The sequence below is a fragment of the Lipotes vexillifer genome, unplaced genomic scaffold (genome assembly GCF_000442215.2).
Source record: "Lipotes vexillifer unplaced genomic scaffold, Lipotes_vexillifer_v1.1 scaffold217, whole genome shotgun sequence".
In the NCBI taxonomy this organism is placed as follows: Eukaryota; Metazoa; Chordata; class Mammalia; order Artiodactyla; family Lipotidae; genus Lipotes; species Lipotes vexillifer.
In genome coordinates, this window is record NW_006788200.1 from 5,919,339 (window position 1) to 5,938,374 (window position 19,036).

A 19,036-nucleotide genomic window follows, 5' to 3' on the forward strand; every position below is an offset into this window, starting at 1 on the left:
AAAAAAAAAAAAAAAAAAAAAAGGCTGTCTCTGGGGGGCAGGCTGGAATATGGTCCACCCACCTGACATCTTAATATTTCATTCAGTTTTAGGATGATTTTTCTCAAATAAGCAACTAAACCATTCAAATAGCCATATTTGTGAGAAAACATAAAACACCACTCAAAAAAGCAAACCAAATATTAAAAAGTAGAAAAACAGATTCATAGTAAATTACTGAATACAGACCCTTAACTTTTGAGAATGGTGTTACAAGTGATCTTACTTACCTTTCCTAAACTATCCCTTGATCCCCTAATTGTAGCAAGAACCTTAGCCTAGATGTACCATGGAGCTACCGCACTATAACAAACGTTGTACCTTACAAAGGTCTAGGGAAAAGAAGAGGCAAAGCTTAAAGGATGAAGAGTAAATAAAACTAAAATTCTTCCTCAACTATGGAACATTTAGAATCTGCCCTAGGCAAAATCGGGGATTTCAGTTTGTCGTGAGCATCTTCCCTACTTGGCTGGTAGGGTATAACTCGATCAAACCCTCTTCTTGGGAAGAACTAAATATCAGTCACATACACCACATTTAAAGTGCTCAGAATAGGGCCATATTCAAAGTAAATGCTATATGTATCAGTTATTCTTGTTATTTTTATTGTCACTTGCACTTACATTTTAAGTCTCTCTAATTTAGATTGAAAGGCTTTGTCCCTATTAATGGAATCTGAAATATCAGTGAGCAGATGTGGAGAAATATTTTGGGTGATTCCTGAAATAAGACTTTGTAAGCGAACGCCTACTCAACAAGTCTAGTATGCTTTCTCTACTAAGTAACGGCTGTGTGCCCAGGTGGCAGTTATCAAACTTTCTCTGAACACCAAAGGAAGGTACACCTACATGGTCAGCTGTGAAGAATTTTAAACAGCTCACATGTGCTCAAACATCTATTTGTTGGATCCTAACGTACATGATAATGACATCAAGACTGGAGTACCCATGAGGGAGGGGAATAAATAGATATGCTTTAAGCAATAATACCATACCAAAGCTAAAGCCACTAAATAGGGATAATTCCACTTGATTAGCCTGATCCTCATGCCACCTACCCCTCTTCACCACCTCTTGTCGATTTGAAGGTTTCTTCCTCTGTAATTATTTACTTCCCTGCACAAAAATGGAAACTTAAATGCTAAGATGGTCTCCTTGATGAAAAGAAGCTGTGTAACTGTAAGGAGTAAGGGAAATAAAGAGAGCTAACGATACAGAGCCCTAACTGTAAACACTGCTTGTTTGGTAGTTTCTGAAGTGTTTCAAACTCTTTTAGAATGAAAGTATAAAGTCAAGGAGGCATATGCTATATACAGATTCAGAGAACTTGCTAAAGAAACCAAATCACATTTTTCTACTTCCCCACCTTCCCAGTGACATAACACCATCATCCTGCTCTCCTGCCTTTGCCCAGACACACTCCCTCTCTTGAAACAAACTGCTTGAACCCCACTCCATTCCCCCTCCCATTTGGCAAGAGAAAAAAAAAGGCCTTCAGATGAACAACTATCCAATACAAATCAATTTGGAGCCCATCCATCACTGGTCTTATTTCTGGAGAAGTCTTAGCAGTTAGAATGTCAGTCTTAGAATACTATTTCCCTTTTAGTCTTTTCTTCAACAGGGAAGATCAAAGCCCCCACCACAAAAAAGAAAATAAGTTTTCTTTATACTTTTTCCCATTTCCCAATTCTTTGCTCTTCCCCCTATATGAGCTTGCTAAAGCTCATAGTCAAAGCTCACATCTAAAATAAAGAGGCTTGCAAGAGAAGCTCATGTAATCCCACTCCTTAAATATCACTAAGACATCTGAGATATTGTTTAGATTGTGGACTCTTACTTTGACATGCCAGCATAGGTAGATGGACAGGCAAGCACATCAGATGTCACTGTTTGGCAGCTGATAAAAGTCAGTGGTGCTATAATACTAAGCACAGAGCCACTAGATTAGTCTGTGAGGGAAGGGGATGCCTCTTCCTTCCCTTTAGTAGTAGGTTAAACCGAGCAGGCACTCTCTGGAACTCGGGTAAGTCCATTCTTTATTCCTGCTTCAGTTTGGGGTTTTGTTTTTGTTTTTTGTCCAAATCAGAACAGTATGTAAAAGGTGATCTTCAGATAAAAAGTTCAAAAGCCACAAGATCATAATGGCATTATACAAGATTTGAAAAGAATGTAACCTGTTCATTCCACTGAAATTGGAAGGCATTACAGAAAGGGTAAAAGGAAAGATAGTTGTGTGTCACTATTTTTAAATCATCATTTTTCTTTGAAAAGGGACACTTGATCTAACTGTAATTGTGGTAATGTCCTACAGCTTCAAAATATTCTCAATTTTTTGTGCAAGTCTGTGCTATATTAGGCATGAGGAGGAAAGTCAAGATTTTTCTAAATAGGAGACTTAATAGTACTTTATTCATAAAACCTTTGAAATTTATTTAACATTATTTGGAATAAAGTGATACTGTCATATAATAGAAGGCATTATAGAACTGAATTGTTGAACAGTGACTACTACAAACATGAAGAAAAACCTTTCAGAGTTACCTGTGTGCACATCTGTGTAAAATTTTGTTGAGACATGAATAAAATGAAACTTCTGAAAGAACATATTTTTAATTGAATTTTTTTTTAAATAACAGTAATTGTTAACTATGTAGGCTGATACCAAAATGTACAAGATAGTTGACCTTCTAAAAATATATGTAAAGAAAAACAGGGAATTTTCTGGAAAATATCTACTGGCTATTTGTTAAACAGTTTATTCCTTCCTTGGTATTTGAAATTAATCTGAATGATTTGCCTGCCCAAAAAGGAATTTAAAACCAAACACTGGATTCAATTCTGCAATGAAAAAAATAAACCCATAACTATAAAACTACTTGCCTTGAAATAGAGTCTTTTTTCGTTTTTTTTAGAGTATCTAATTAAAGCCTCCTTCTGGATGTTTTTCTCCAATAATTTAAAGGCCTAATATAGTTAATTACTAAAGTGCACTCTAGTTGAATGTGCTTGTATTCATAAACTCAAAATTAAGAAATGTATGACTTTTTAAGTGCCTTTTTCAATAGAATTTTTCTCTTGGCTGTTTAGTTGCATTTTTGTCTTTCCTAAGACTGCTAATTTTAATATAACTCTAAACTACATGCACAACCTGAGGATCAAGTTATTTGGTTTAGAAGTTTTTCATTAAAAATGATACTTTCTTCAAGATAGGAAACTGAATAATTATAAGACTATGATTCAATGATGACAAACAATTTGGTTAATTTTATTAGTTAAAAGTTTTATTTATCATTACCTCAGAGTTGGTTTATATTATATGAAACAAACTAAATGTATTTTGAACTAAATTACTTGATATTTTAAATAAAGACAGAATCAGTATTACAACAATTTATGGCGCTAGTTTTTGTGTGTAAAATCTATATACAGTCCTGCCCAGATTTACCTTACTAATGGAAGAAATCAGAAGCAAATATAATTCTCTCACTTCGCTATACAGTAGAAACTAACACAACATTGTAAAACAACTATGCCCCAATTAAAAAAAAAAAAAGAAGCAAATATAATTCTTTAAGGTTGATTATAGTGACAAATGATTTATCAAAGGAAAAATGGGGAACTACTCTCGGAAGTCAGGAGTGCCAGTGCAGAGCTAAGTAAGAAAAATGGCACCCTTCTCTTCTTGGGAAACTATAGAGTAGCTTCACAGTTGCCTTACTTCCCTTCTGTACATCCTGTTTGCCATTTCAAAAGGAAAAATAATACAGGAACTAAAGCAATTTCAAAATTTGTCTAAAATACATATTAAACATGTAAAAATAATTTAAAGTGAAACTAAATAACTAAGAGACCATCGAGACCAATAACTAGATAATACAATCTAAAAATAAAAAAAATTACAAAGGGCTCTGGAATACTGTCAGTAACATATAGTATATACACACACAGAGACACACGAATACAGTCACTCCTTAATATCATCTAGTTTGGTACTATGGTCAATTGGGGATCAAAGGGAGAAAAAGAAGCAGTGAATTATAAGGTAAAACAAAATCCACTCAAGGTTGACAATAGTGAAGAACAGATGTTTGCTCTACTTTGTGAAACTGTAAAAGGGTGAAGGAGCAAATACGTACAATAATGTTCTTTACCAAAGGAGTACACTGCTCCCCTTGATTCACCACATCATTCATCACAGATCAGCAGGGCATGAATTAACTGGAGTATCAGAAGAGCTGTTCATCGGTTTTGATGAGCAAGGGGAAGAATTCAGACTGAATAGAAGCTGACATGTTTTATATTTATTTAACTGCTAATAATTTTAAATCATTAACTCTCTGTGGTTAATGAAACTGTAGCCTCTGGGCAAAAGCTAAACATGAAACCATAAAATTATCACACTGAGCAACATCACAGGTTTTCTTTTCATAAATAACCACTTGGCAAACTTAAACTTTTCCTACATCTTGAAGCCCCTGGGCGTGCTTTAAGAATCACCCAGAGGCAAACAAACACTAATGAATTCTTTTTTCTTATTCTCAAGGGGAAAGTCACTTGTGCAAAGACAACAGATAAAGGAATGGGAAGTCTAGAAGCCAGGAAAGTTCCACCTTGAGGTGACTCTGAAAGCACATAAGCTTTAAAAAAACAAGCAAAAAAAAAAAAGCACAAAAACTCTTAAAGATCTTAAATAAACAGTACTGTTTTTTATGCAAATACTGTAACTGAATCATCTTCTTCTTTTGAAGGAACAATATTCTACAAGAGAAGGCCACTCTATCAAAGCCAGAATCACAGTATTCCCAGGATCTCAACAACGAGGTGCAGACCAAGGTTGCTTCTGATTCACTGCAACCTTGTATAATTCCAGGCTTGCAGCCCCAGATTCGGGACCCCACCCTTCCAGGAGCAAATCATTATAAGCTGCCTTCAACTTCCATAAACCAGCTAAGCATGTTTAACTACGAACGTCCAAAACACTTCATCCAATCCCAAAACCCATGTGGCTCCAGACTGCAGCCTCCTGGACCGGAAACCTCCAGCTACTCTAGCCAGACCAAACAGTCTTCTATTATCATCCAGCCCCGCCAGTGCAAAGAGCAAAGATTTTCTGCCTCCTCAACAGTGAGCTCTCACATCACTATGTCCTCCTCTGCTTTCCCTGCTTCTCCTCAGCAGCTTGCTGGCTCCAACCCAGGCCAAAGGGTTACAGCCACTTATAACCAGTCCCCAGCCAACTTCCTCAGCTCCATATTACCATCACAGCCTGATTACAATAGCAGTAACATCCCTTCCACTGTGGACTCCAAGTAAGTGAATTTTTTAAATATATATATAGAGAGAGACAGACAGACACATAGACCTGTGTATACCGTGAGCTTGTATCTGGGGGAGAAGGGGAGATAGGTTATGTACGTCATTCTTCACTATCTAAAAAGTCAATGTGACATCAGAGTCTCATTCCGTATTTCTCCTAGAACACCTTAAACCAGGGTACTGGCAATAAGTCATCTGACCCATTCTCCAGTGTCCAGGTTGAGCTGAACGCAAATCACCTATTATATAACACAATTACTTACCTACTATTTTCCATCTTCAAAAAAAATATTTCTAATATACCCAGGAACAGTGAACTATTCCCCCAGCTCTAAGTTACGTTCCTCATGCTGTAAATTTAATTGCTCTGGTTCTGAGCTTAGCTGAGGTGAACACCTGTCTGCTCTTCTTCAGATAGGATTTCCTCTCACATAAGCAGAGGCTATTAAGTTTCTTCTCAGTCTTAGTCTTTTCTTCCTATCCATTTTCCCCTCTGATCCTGAACAACCACTTGGCTAAAAAGAAAATATGGGTTTCAGACACTGAAGTATATGAATTTTCCCTTTGATCAGAAGAAAGGACTGAATAGGTAAAGACTCATGACCTTAAGGTTTCCTCTGGTAATTAAAACCACACTTTGTTCAAATTGGTTAGACCAACCTAAATACAGGGAAGAATACCTGAAGCCTTATGCAAGCATGTACTGTTTCCACAGCCCTAAAACTGTCCTAGGAGAACCTGATATGAAGAAGGACAAAGTGGTTGTGCTTTTTTTAAAACATGAACTGAATACTTTGTGCTTATGCAAACTCTGGGCTATCAGTTTTCCTATTCCTTGGCTGGCTACAACATCAGAGTATTAATCAGAGGCATCTGAAAAACTGTGTGATGGAATATATTTTGTTGGTTACAGGCTTATCAACAGATTTGCTGAAATTCTTGCTAATTTCTCTCAGTTTTCTCTAGAGGCTAATTTTTCTAGAGATTCCTATTTTTGGTGACAACTCTGGAAACCGAGGTGAACTCACCAGAGCAATTCAACTTGCAAAGAAACATTTTCAATATTTTTAAAAATAAAAACCAGGAAAGCCAAAAACATTAGTTAGAATCCTATAGATACTAGGTTGAACCATTTGAAATGGCTGATAGTTAAAATTTTTTGACTGACAAAAAAGGCATTCTCATAGGTTTGGCCTAATGATTTTAAAAGATGCCTTCAAGAATTAAGAGCCCGCTCTTTCTCTTCTATCTCAAATTCCCATTATACCCATTATCACATATTGTAGATTTTTCTTACTTACATTTTACCCATATAATCTTTTTCCATCTAGCTTTCAATTATTTACAAATTTCCTGTATAAGCATGTTTAAATCTAAAATAACTCTTTCTCACTAAAATATTTTTCTTAGTAAAGGCTTTAATCCTATTCCAAATTCCGGGCCAGAAAAGAAAGCCACCAAATAAATACTAGTGAGCCTCAACCATGTACCTAGCTCTCTGCACAGAACTAAGAGAGGAAGGAAGGAAAAAATAGAGAGGATAAGAAATAAAGCACAGAAGGACCCCAAACCAAAGATCAAAGATCCAGCTTTAGCTGCTCCATTTTCAGCAACCATAGATAACTCTTTTAATCTTCCCACAGCCACTTGATACCAGTTCAGTGTCCAGCTGCACAGGTGGAAAGCTCTGGCCCTTTGAACATTTGTGCACAACTCCCTCATTTTTATGATGGGCTGAAGTTTGCCCTGTCTTCTATAATAATCCCTTGGATTCTGACCTAGAGAAGTTTGAAAGCTTTATTTAGCTTTTCATCAGTAGAAAACCCTTAAGCAAATGTTTTATTCAGTTTATCAAACCACAGACTAGAAATTCAGGGGAACTCTTTAACTATTCCTTTCAAAAAGCTTGCTGTGTGACATTCCTCAAGTTTTCCTTACCTGCTCAGTGATTCAGTTTTCTGATCTGTAATAAAAGTAAGGATTTAGGTGATTAATGATAGGGGGAGAAAAAAAAACCTATAAAGCACTGTGCAAGTATAATATTAGTTTCTAATTATGAACAGATATCAAGCCCTAACACTTAAACCATCTAAACTGGTAATAATGCAGGTATTCAGTGAACAAAAAGGTGACTGAGATCACATATATATCTGTGATTCTCAGGCTTGGTTTTGATAGTCCTTCGGGATTTCTCAGATATATTACATCATATTATGACAGTCTGACAAAAGAATTATTTAATGCTAATTCACTTTAACTAAACACATATGACTGGTTTTTTTTTTTAAGCTGGAAAAACAAAAAAACAAATGGGCTATTCTAACTTCATACAGTTGGATACATAGTAGATCTATAAAACCAAAGAAATTTTACCACTTTGACTTGGGAATTCAATCTTAAAACAAAACAAAAACATCTCACTATTTATTTAAACACTTGGTTTGGCTATTTGCTTCACTGAACAAATCAGATACAGACAATCCTGAATATCTGAAATACAAGGAGGGAAAATGTATATAATCAACTTTCAATACAGAGTATCTTGAATACAATGGAAAATATTCATTCACTGAACTGATAGTGAGTATTACCTCACTATTTTGCAGGCTTTGTGTTAGTGGATACAAATAATACAACGGTGAGTAATAAAACATCTTTTTTTTCTTCAGTGTATTTACAATCTAGAGATTACTAACCAAGTCCCCAAAGCCTGCAAAAATTAAAATTCTGGCTCCACTCAGAGGAAATGCATTTCCACTTAGATTACAAGTTCTTTTAATGATCCTTGAGAATTTTTGAACAGGGACATGTCAGAGAACAGACCAAGGCTGCCTCATCTGGATATCTGGATTTATTATGATAATGGTAAAATATTCATTGAGGGCAGTGGCCAGTTTTCCCACATTAAATAGATATAAGCTAGCACCTTCAGAGCCCTAAATAAATAAACTAGGTAAAATCTGAATAAACCCTGTGCAAAGTGTGAGCTACCTAACAGATCTAAAAATATAGGACTCCCTAAATACCACCCCTGTTCTCTATCAGAATCAGCAGGGGAACACCAGGAGAGGGCAAGGACATCTTGGAAGAAAATTTAGGGCTGGAATTTGAAATAAGGATTTAAACCAAACTCTTCAACTGCCAATCAAATTTGCTTTTTTTTCCTCAAACTCCTTTTTTTCTCAGTTTACATTTCTTTCTCCTTCCTCCTCTAATCATCCCTTTCTCTAAAAATCACTTATGCAATGTTGAAGAAATTGTTATTACTGTACAAGTTGTTACATAGTGCCATACTTGGATTGTCTAGAATATGAATAGGAAGTAGAAATTAAAATGTAAACTGTAGACTCCATTCAAAGCAAGAGAATATTCACTAAATACCAGTGGTTATGCTGATAAATGTTTAACAATCAGCTCTGGAGGAAAGAGCCATGATTTGTGGTATTTACCAATTTCCCTGGTGTAGATACTCCCACCACCACCAATTTCAAACTTTCAGCATGAGATCACAGTGAGCTGGGAAGAGACACTAAAAATCAGTTCTCTTAAGCCCATATGAGTCAGCTCCAGCACATCGCTGCTTACTATCCACCCATAAATCAAACTCAGGGAAATTCAGATGGAATATTGGAAGAGCTCTCAAGCTGCCAGTAACTAGACTTACTCTCACTTCTTTAGGGAAGATCTTCAAGGAAGGACATTCTCCTTATGTCTAATCTAAATTGCTCTTCCTGCTACTTAATTTTCATTTGCCAAGATGAAAAGAAACAAAAACAAAAAACAGCTAGTAACCATTCTTATAAAATCCTTCTTGACTGTTATTAGGGCAATTGGTGTTTTAATAACACCAGCAGTACTAAATGGTAAATTCAACCTACCTAAACGTGACTGACAAAATGATGCCAATTCTATTTTACATACCACACCTTACTTTAAAGATCTTCTTTTCAAAAAATCTTTTTTTCTTTTTAAAGCTATCAACAACCCTCAGTTGGCCAATCTGTAAATGCTAAGCCCACACCAAGGACTCCTGACCATGAAATACAAGGATCAAAAGAAGCTCTGATTCAAGATTTGGAGAGAAAGCTAAAATGCAAGGACAACCTTCTTCATAATGGAAACCAAGTGAGCAAGATGTATATTTTGTATTTAAAAAAAAAAGCCAATAAAACTATAAATTCTAATCTCAATAAGAATGTTGTTTCTGTCTCACAGATCTATGTCCATATAATCAGCAAGGGAGAGGAGTATCTAAAAACGGAATATTTGGATCCTATTCTGTATTTCTCTGCATGAAATCCCCTCTAGGAGTTCAGTAGTAAAAGAATGAAGCAAATGGAAAAAAAAAAAAAAAACCCAATCTGAATGATTCAATTTTGTTTTAAGCATTACAATAAAAATATGTCTGATGACCAAATAACTAACGGGAACCTGTCAACCTGACTTCTTCATGTACTTTGGTATATATTATTGATGGAAAAATAGCTATAATTCTTATTATACACATTGTATTAGTCACTGATCTCTGAAAGAGTACTACTACATGCCTTTAATCCAAATACATTTAACATACGAGTTGCACTGCTCTTAACCAGAAGTTAGTAAATCAAATATAGTGTTCACTTAATAAAAGTTATTTCTGAATCTGAGGACATACGGTACTATATTCAAAGACAGAGCCAACAGGAACATGCAGAACAAGGAGGAAGACAAAGAATTTCCCTTTATTGGGGAGAGAGCGCCTTATTTAAGGGTGATTATGCTTGCCTTTACTAGGAGAAGAAAGAAAACAGAGATGAATATTACAGATGAGGGAAGTGGCACTAGAACGAAAGGAAAACGCTTTGAATGAAAGAAAATGTTTTTTTATAAATACAGTATCTATCATTCAATAGGCATAACTATACTTCTTTGGCATAATTCTTGGTGGTTTTAAGGTAAAGCTATACAAATAACTTTTATTAAATCCCATTATTATCTCCTTGATGATTTATTTCTTTAAAGCGGCTAACATATGAGGAGAAGATGGCTCGCAGATTGCTAGGACCACAGAATGCAGCTGCTGTGTTTCAAGCTCAAAATGACAGTGAGGCACAAGATCCAGCACAGGTAAATTAAAATAATCTTTATCTAACTGGAGCACTTTTCTTTTGTGTGATTTTTAAATATCTGCTTTTCTAAATGCTTATAAATAGCATTTGAAGCAAAAGTCAATTACTTCCATACTCCATTACGTATAAAAAGTAGAGGTCATGATGGGTTGAATATATACACAAAAATTTTTAATTTTACCCCATTTTCTGGTGGTTCTAGTATCTGCATATGAAATGTTATAAAGTCAAAACACCAGAAGACCAATGGTGTCACTTTTCATCTGGACATTCAGGGGTCAGTTAAACCGAGGACTCTCCCTACAATGTCTACATGGACAGAAAATTTATGAGTTGTAAATCTTTCACAGGACAAAAGTTAAAACTCTAAACCAAAGTAATTATAAACGTTTCTCATAAGCTGTTTATCATTTCAATGTTTTAAACTCATGTACTAATGAAACATCCAATTCCTTTTGTCATGTTCCTGTATCTTAAACTGATTCTTATTAAAAACAAAACAAAATAAACAACAAAAACCTTATGAGTAATGGCTCCAGGATTCACAACAGCATCCTTTCCAAGGGATTAACTTTATCCAGAACATAAAGTGAATATCCCACAGGCTTGTTCCTGATCAACTTCATTTAACAAGTTAACCTCAAAGAGAAGTGTACAGCTGGAGAGGCAAATGAACTGCTATTGGTCTTTCTATCTTCCTTCTGTAGTTACCTCTCATTCCTTCCTAAAAACTCCACAAGAAACTGGAAGCCAAACCAAGCATTCAAGAATTCCAACCTTCTACAGTATAGGAAGATGAAAATAAGACTTTTGTTTCTGTTAAATGTGACTAGATCTACTGAAAAGGATAGAGCAGGGTCTACAACAGCAAGTAACTAGAACCTGAGAACAGAACTTAAATCTCTTTTGGCTACTGAAGAGTTCACACACTCATTTATTCAACTAATTTATATGAAGTACCTAGTGTGTGTTGGGCTCTGGAGTTGGTACAGGAGATTACAGCAAGAATAAGACACAAATATATCTCTATTAGAAGAAATAAACCAAAGTAACATTAGATTGATGACGGTTTGTGTTATAAATTCACAGTGTATGATTTCAAGGTCAAGGGTGTATTGTTTTTCTCATTCATTATTTAAAAACTTTAAAGTGAAGGTGAAGATACCAAGAAAAGAGATAGCAGCAAAACATATTATGAAATCAGAAAGGAAAAATCTTACTTTTTTGGTACACTTCAAACAGTCTACTTAAATAATACAAAATGTCATCAAATTACATATAACTGAAATATCACACCTATGAATATGAATACATACATGTTCAAACCACTACAGGAAAGAGTCAAAAACTTAATTTAGATATTATGAGTTTAAGTGGATTATTCTTATTTTTTACCAAAAAATTCACTGATCTTTTCACATTTGGCTTAGAGAAACTCAAAGCCTAGCCAAAAATTATTACAGAGTTGTAAGAATTTTGTTTTAGAATGACAAAATACATTAAAGTTCATCCCAAAATAAATTATTTGTACTGATCTGCTATGTTGTTTTTCATATATTTGGGTAAGGACTATATTTTCTACTTCTTTGTATCTCTCACTATACCAAGCACAATGAAATATACGGAATAGGCACTAAATATTTAATCAGTTAATTCTATTATAAATTCATCAATTCCTGATTTTATCCTCAAATATGAATAATTTTCTGGTGCTCAGATATAAATTCTAAAAGATGACTGCTTAAATTAAATACACCCTTATTAGGCAGGAAGTAAGTAATGTTGTTTTTCAAAGGCTTTTCATAACTCTACACATAGCTTCCACAGTGTCCATCAGGATTTTGTGCCATGAGCTAAAAAGAAAAGTATTTTCCAGTCTAATACGTGTTTACTGCTGTTGGTGCCACTTATGAGCAGTAGGCATAATACCCTGTATCTACTGCCAACACAAATGACTTCATGACTATTCCTGTTTTACCAAAGGACAATCTGTACTATGTGCTCCCATTTCAAATACACCAGGGGGGACTCATCATCCTTTGTCATAAAATCGTCATCTAAAAAATGAACCACCACCAATTCAAAGTCTAGTTAATTTTCATAAATCATATCTATTGAATAGTCTTAATTCTGGGGATTTCTTGCTAGAGTATTAGAAGGTTAGTGTACTATATTTTAAATGCTTAACAGCTAAATATATAGAACTATCCATGACAGTACAAATACAGCCACAACAGAAATGTTCCTTTCAACTACGACTACTAAATTCTGCTTCATTTCAAGCTAACAACAGCATGTTAACATTATCATTTTGTTTTAACTTCAAGCAGCACAATTCAGAACATGCAAGACTGCAAGTTCCTACATCACAAGTAAGGTAAAAAAAATTTTTTTAATTTTAAAGAAATAACATTTTGCTACCTAAAATGTTTTCAGCTTTAAAAAAATGTAATATTTACAAAGCCCTCAAGCTTCTTACATACTTCTTATACAAAGCAATGTGACCAGAGGGGACAGCAGGTTGGAAGGGATAAATTAGGAGTTTGAGATTAACAGATACACACTACTATGTGTAAAACAGATAAACAACAAGGACCTACCATATAGCACAGGGAACTATTTTCAATGTCTTATAATAACCTATAATGGAAAAGAATCTGAAGAATCTATATATATATATAACTGAATCACTTTATTGTACACCTGAAGCTAACACAACATTGTAAATTAACTATACTGCAATAAAAAAATATGGTTATAAAAAAAGAAAATAATGTTTATACTGCTTTAGAACCAATTGAAAAAAAACAATGTGAATTTTCTAATGTCAAAGATGATAATAAAAATTTTTATCTGTTAATTATCACAACTATCTCAGAGGAAACTTTTTTTAATGTTTTGGTGAAATAAGCCAGGACCATGTTTCCACGCTAAACAACTTTTTCATAACAATGGAAACCTGATTCTAATTATACAATCTTTGCATGTGACTAGAATTGTCCATGGGGTACTCTGCATTTTAATAATTAGTTTCTTCATCAATTCATGGCACTGAAAAAAGAAACAAAGATGTATAATTTGTATCAGATGTTTCTAAATTGCTACCACTTCTAATAGTCATCAAATATGCCACAGCTAAATACAGCTCTGCAGCCTCTCTCCATTGTTTCTACACTATCAGATCAAACAGCATAGGACTCTAGGGTTTCAAATTTGATGGCTAAACTATATTTGCATGAAAGGAAGAGCAATGATGACTCTTCTGCATAGTGATTATTAAAATATTTTTGTAGAAGTAGATCATCTTCAAGGGGAGATGTGAATGATCAGGATGCAATCCAGGAGAAATTCTACCCGCCTCGTTTCATTCAAGTGCCAGAGAACATGTCAATTGAAGAAGGAAGATTCTGCAGAATGGACTTCAAAGTAAGAGAAAAGTTCAAAAATACTGGAGAAAAATTAACAATGGGATACTAAGTTTTGAAAAATGTCCTCCTCCTCTTCATAGCTTTCTACACAGCTTGACAAGAAATATGTATAGTAGATAAGAACACAAACTCTGGAGCTAAGTTTAACTGGGTTAGAATCCTGGCCCTGCCACTTTACAGCTGTGTAACCTGAGACAAGTCACTTAACAACTCTATGCTTTTGTTTCTTTGGGAATAACAAATGTATCTACCTCATAAAGCTGTGTGAGGATTAACTAAGTAAACAGGTATAAGGTACTCAAAATAGTGCCTACCACCTAATACTCTATATAAATGAAGCTTTCATAGCAATAGGATTTCTAAAGTAGAATGCCTCTAAGAAATTCAAGTCACCCTGCTCTCTCTTGGCCTAGAAGAATTCTTCAGGCTAAAATAACTTATTAGAAAGGCCTACATTTTTATTATCCTCATCTTGGAGAACTTTTTCTTATAAATGTTTTTTCAGATTCCTTATGAATGAAAGTCAGTGTATGGATTTAATTGTCAAGACTTATACGAAAACACTTAACAAAATGCCATTTATACACCAGAACTACAGCTCAAGAACACTCAGTTTTGGAAAGGTTATTTGGAAAGGTTATCAGCAAGTCTCATATATATGGGCCTCTGGGACTTCATTCACACTTGCCATTAGCCAGAAAAGCCATATGACTTCCATATTCCTTGTGGAGACCAATATAAAATAACTTAACGTCCTTAATATAGTAATTAAGAGATCTTAAGGAGCCTGAAGTTGTTTATAAAAGAGCTAGGTGTGTTTTCAGATAGTATGAAAATACTGTATTAAAATTTCAAGGGTTATAGTTTTTACTATTTTGTTAAAAATTATTGAAAGAAAATATCTTTTAAGCTCTTGTTTTGCATTTTCAATCACAAACCCACTCAGATACTGAACTGTTAAAATTCATAAATGGACAAATGGGTCCCAGTGATCTATAATTTAAAATTCTATCATCTCCTTGTGTTTTCATTTCTAGGTTAGTGGACTACCAGCTCCTGATGTGTCATGGTATCTAAATGGACAACCAGTTCAATCAGATGATTTTCACAAAATGATAGTGTCTGAAAAGGGTTTTCATTCACTCATCTTCGAAGTGGTCAGAGCTTCAGATGCAGGGGCTTATACATGTGTTGCCAAGAATAGAGCAGGAGAAGCCACCTTTACTGTGCAGCTGGATGTCCTGGGTAAGCTTTCAAAGAGATCCTACAGAGCTCCTTAAAATTTTGTAGAATCAAAAAAGAAAGTGTTAAAAAAGAAAAACCCCAAGGACTTTATATTTAAGGTTAATGTCTATACTATACAACCCAGTAGAACACCAATTTCTATGTAAAAGCCACGGTGGGCAGGGGTTAGTGCTCTTGAGGGAAACTCAGTGAAACTAGAATGACAGAAGCTTTTCTGGAAGAGAAATAAAGGTAAAATTTCAGACAGACCAAAGAAGGTAGTATATTCTAGATATATTTCTAGATGTAGAGTAGATGTACAGTATTTGTAGATATGATTAAAGGGTCTTAATATGAAAATTTTTAGTCTAATCATTTATCTGGTCTACAGTCTAAAATAATCAATCTGACTCACATTTTCACAGAATTGCTATAATCACACATAGTTTAAAACTGAAGGGTAAATGTCAACTTTTAGCCTTAGACTATGTACTCTTTACCAGGAAACTAGTCTCTAATTATGACAACAAAAACATGCTTACTTACTTTAGAAAACAAGTATGGTAAAACTCATATCTCAAATTTGTCTCCAGTAGGGCAGTTCTCATAAAACTAATGTCCTGTCTTAAAATATTACAATTCAAGTGCTCTAAATATATCACATTTGCAATGACTTAAGCCACAATATACTGCATAAGTGATATTTTGCTATAATTCACTGCTTATTATATAAAAACTTGATCAAGTTCAAGGATGGGCAATCTTGAGTTTGTATTCTACCCAGATGAATGAAAAATCTTTAAGATTATTCTATGATATAATAAGGGCCCTCAGACTAAGGGAAAAACTAGTGATCTGGGAATTTATACACACACACACACACACAAGATCCAAGTGATTAAGCTTAGGGCAAATCCTTTCTGTGCCAATAGCTCCAAAAATACTGTAATGTTAGAGCTGAAAAAGACTTTGACAGGCATCCGTCCAATCTCCTTACACCTTCAGAAAAATTAGGGTTATAGTATTATAGTATCAGTTCCTCTTTTCCCTCAGGTATTTGAAGAAAACTAAAGACATAATTATTATTGGCATTTGTATATTATTTTATAGTTTACAAAGTGCGTCTTCATTCATTATCGCAATTGATCCTCACAATAATTTTGTGCTTTGGTGGGCACAGCAGTAACTATTTCTTGGGTATCACTTTACAAGAGATAAAATTTAGCCTCAGAGAAACTAAACGAAATTTTCCCCAACGTGGCATATGGCTGGTGGGGCAAACAGAATTCGAACCCAAGTTGCTAGTACTCTTTCCACCACTCATGCTGCCTCCCTATAGCTGAGATGATCTCAACTTGACTTAAATTCTTCCAATGAAACATGATTATAAATTCAACGCATCATTACACTACTGTTTTAGAACTATAAATAGTATACAATATACAACAGTTATTGCATATTATTTTAACTACAGCTGAAACATAAAGCTTCCAATCCTGTTGTTAGTGCTTTTTTAAACTTTTATATCAGCATACAAACTTCATAATACTTTGGTTTGACTTAATATTGTTTATAATATTTCAAATACGTGATTTTTTAATTAATATATAGCAAAAGAACATAGAAGAGCACCAATGTTCATCTATAAACCACAGAGTAAAAAAGTTTTTGAGGGAGACTCAGTGAAGCTAGAATGCCAAATCTCGGCTATACCGCCACCAAAGCTTTTCTGGAAAAGAAATAATGAAATGGTACAATTCAACACTGATCGAATAAGGTAGGATAAGTATTTCTAGACTTAACGATACTGTACTTGGGTGAATCCAGTTATACTTTGAAATGCATTATAAATGGCATGCATGTGTGACCTCAATTTGTCTAATTTTAGAAACATATAGATGAAACTAATACAATATTGTAAATCAACTATACTTCAACTTTTAAAATATATATAGAGAGAAATATAATAAGCCTCATTAAGCCAGATCCCACTAATCAGAAATTTAAGGGATAAAGTAGGCTAGGGTTTACCTTTTTACTAACAATAAAAGAAGATGGCTCAAGGACATATGATACAATCAAGACTGGGCAGATGTTTAATTAAAAAAAAACCCATAGCTATTTGGCAATGACTAGCTACAGACTCAGAATTTCCAAATGCTTTTTTTCTTCCCATTAGTCTAACTCTGTAGGTCACAGGCATCATAAATAAATTCTCACAGGAAAACTAATTCCTTTACTTTCAATTTTTCTTTCTTTCCAGTTTATATCATGATAACTCTGGAAGAGTTACTTTACTGATAAAAGATGTAAACAAGAAAGACGCTGGGTGGTATACTGTGTCTGCAGTTAATGAAGCTGGAGTGACCACATGTAACACGAGATTAGATGTTACAGGTATCTCACGCTGTTATACAGTGCTATGTCAAGTGTTATAAAGAACTTAACTGGAAAGATTTAATAAGAAACATAAATTCCAGCGTAGCATAAATTCTGAAGGATTCTCCCCATACATAATCAGTTTTGGTTTTTTTTACTCTCCCTGTCCGATAATGACTACCTAGTGCAACCCATTTGTTTAGGACAAGTTTTCTAAATTAACGTTTATTTGATCCATTTCAGCCTGTCCAAACCAAACTCCTCCAGCTCCTAAGCAGTTACGTGTCCGACCAACTTTCAGCAAATATTTAGCACTTAATGGGAAAGGTTTGGATGTGAAACAAGCTTTTAACCCTGAAGGAGAGTTTCAGCGTCTGGCAGCTCAATCTGGACTCTATGAAAGTGAAGAACTTTAATAACTCTACCAACATTGGAAAACACAACAACTACACTATTAGCAATATATTCAATTAAATTTTTGAAATAAATCCATAGCTGTATTAACAGATTATGGTTTTAATTAGGTAATACAACTAATATATATTTATAATGCGTTTATCCTTTGACTCTTGCACATTCTGTTTACCTCTCTGGTTTGTGAAGCCTACAGGAAATCTGGGTTTGTAATTGTAGATGAAGATCTTAAAAAATGTGGGATTTAAGTCATACACATTTTACAACTACAGGTTATAAATGAATATCAACGTTTTAAACATCTAATGCGTAATAAGATTTACTGGTACTGCTTTCTAAATACTGTTTTACCCGTTTTCTCTGATAGGAATAATAACATGGTATAGATTATCTGAGTGTTCCTTAGTTTTATGTCAAAAGAGAATAAAATTTCAAATATTTAAAACAGACTGTCTCCTCTTCACAAAAGTCTAGATCTTTAAGATAAAACTGCTGGTTTGTATCTATTAAGCGACACACAGCAAAACCTATGAATAACAAGTTCCAAGAGACCAACAATATTATACTCTAGAACAGCCTGTCTTGGTGAAGCTCACTTATAGCTAATTTCTCCAGAGAGGGAACTAGACTTCTTATGGTTTGCACTTCGAAGGCAACCAGAATAACTTAAACCATGACAGAATCTCTCCTGAAACTGTGATTTTGTTTTAACCAAATAGGTTTCTAATTAACATCTTTGAGTCTACTGAGCTCAATGGATTAAGAATAGACTGCAGAGTCATCTACCTAATTCTTATATTTAATGTAAATTTGAATACCTATATTTTGGGCTTTTTTCCTCCTACATTTCTAGCTCAGATAACCTACTACTTTAGAAAACAATTTTCCTAGCCTCTGAGAGTCCAAGTACAGGAAAGGGCAAATTCTTGTATTAAACTATTCTTAAGCTAGGCCAGTAGCCCTTTCTTCTTCTCAGGTCTCATCTCCACTGGCTGCTGGCCTTTTGCTAGACCTCTCCTATTCCTTTTATCATTGGTAGTCTTTGACCCTCGCTGCTATGTGGCCTAGTTTTCCTTTTTACCTGACATGAACAGCATTTATCAACATCACCCTACATCTCTTT

General features: G+C 34.5%; 1 protein-coding gene across 2 annotated transcripts; it reads left to right on the plus strand.

Annotated features, from left to right (window-relative positions):
* Nucleotides 1-1,987: 1,987 nt before the first annotated feature.
* MYOT (myotilin) lies at nt 1,988-18,360 on the plus strand. Of its 2 annotated transcripts, XM_007461399.1 has the most exons (10): nt 1,988-2,064; nt 4,790-5,350; nt 9,332-9,482; nt 10,362-10,466; nt 12,796-12,845; nt 13,762-13,894; nt 14,934-15,141; nt 16,732-16,897; nt 17,384-17,517; nt 17,743-18,360. In XM_007461399.1, exons 2-10 carry the CDS (start codon nt 4,995-4,997, stop codon nt 17,913-17,915), a joined length of 1,476 nt encoding a protein of 491 aa, XP_007461461.1. In that variant the 5' UTR covers nt 1,988-2,064; nt 4,790-4,994; the 3' UTR covers nt 17,916-18,360. The 2 variants fall into 2 exon arrangements, with proteins under 2 accessions (XP_007461461.1, XP_007461462.1); XM_007461400.1 differs by lacking the exon at nt 1,988-2,064 and having other exon boundaries at nt 4,995-5,350; nt 12,799-12,845; nt 17,743-17,915.
* The last annotated feature ends 676 nt before the right edge of the window (nt 18,361-19,036 follow it).

What these genes read in the sequence shown, in the direction of transcription:
- MYOT (XM_007461399.1), top strand. Translation starts at nt 4,995, where the DNA reads ATGTTTAACTACGAACGTCCAAAACACTTCATCCAATCCCAAAACCCA. An exon ending in TCTGCAGAATGGACTTCAAA is followed by an intron (nt 13,895 to 14,933) that starts GTAAGAGAAAAG and finishes TTTCATTTCTAG; the next exon opens with GTTAGTGGACTACCAGCTCC. An exon ending in TGTGCAGCTGGATGTCCTGG is followed by an intron (nt 15,142 to 16,731) that starts GTAAGCTTTCAA and finishes ATTAATATATAG; the next exon opens with CAAAAGAACATAGAAGAGCA.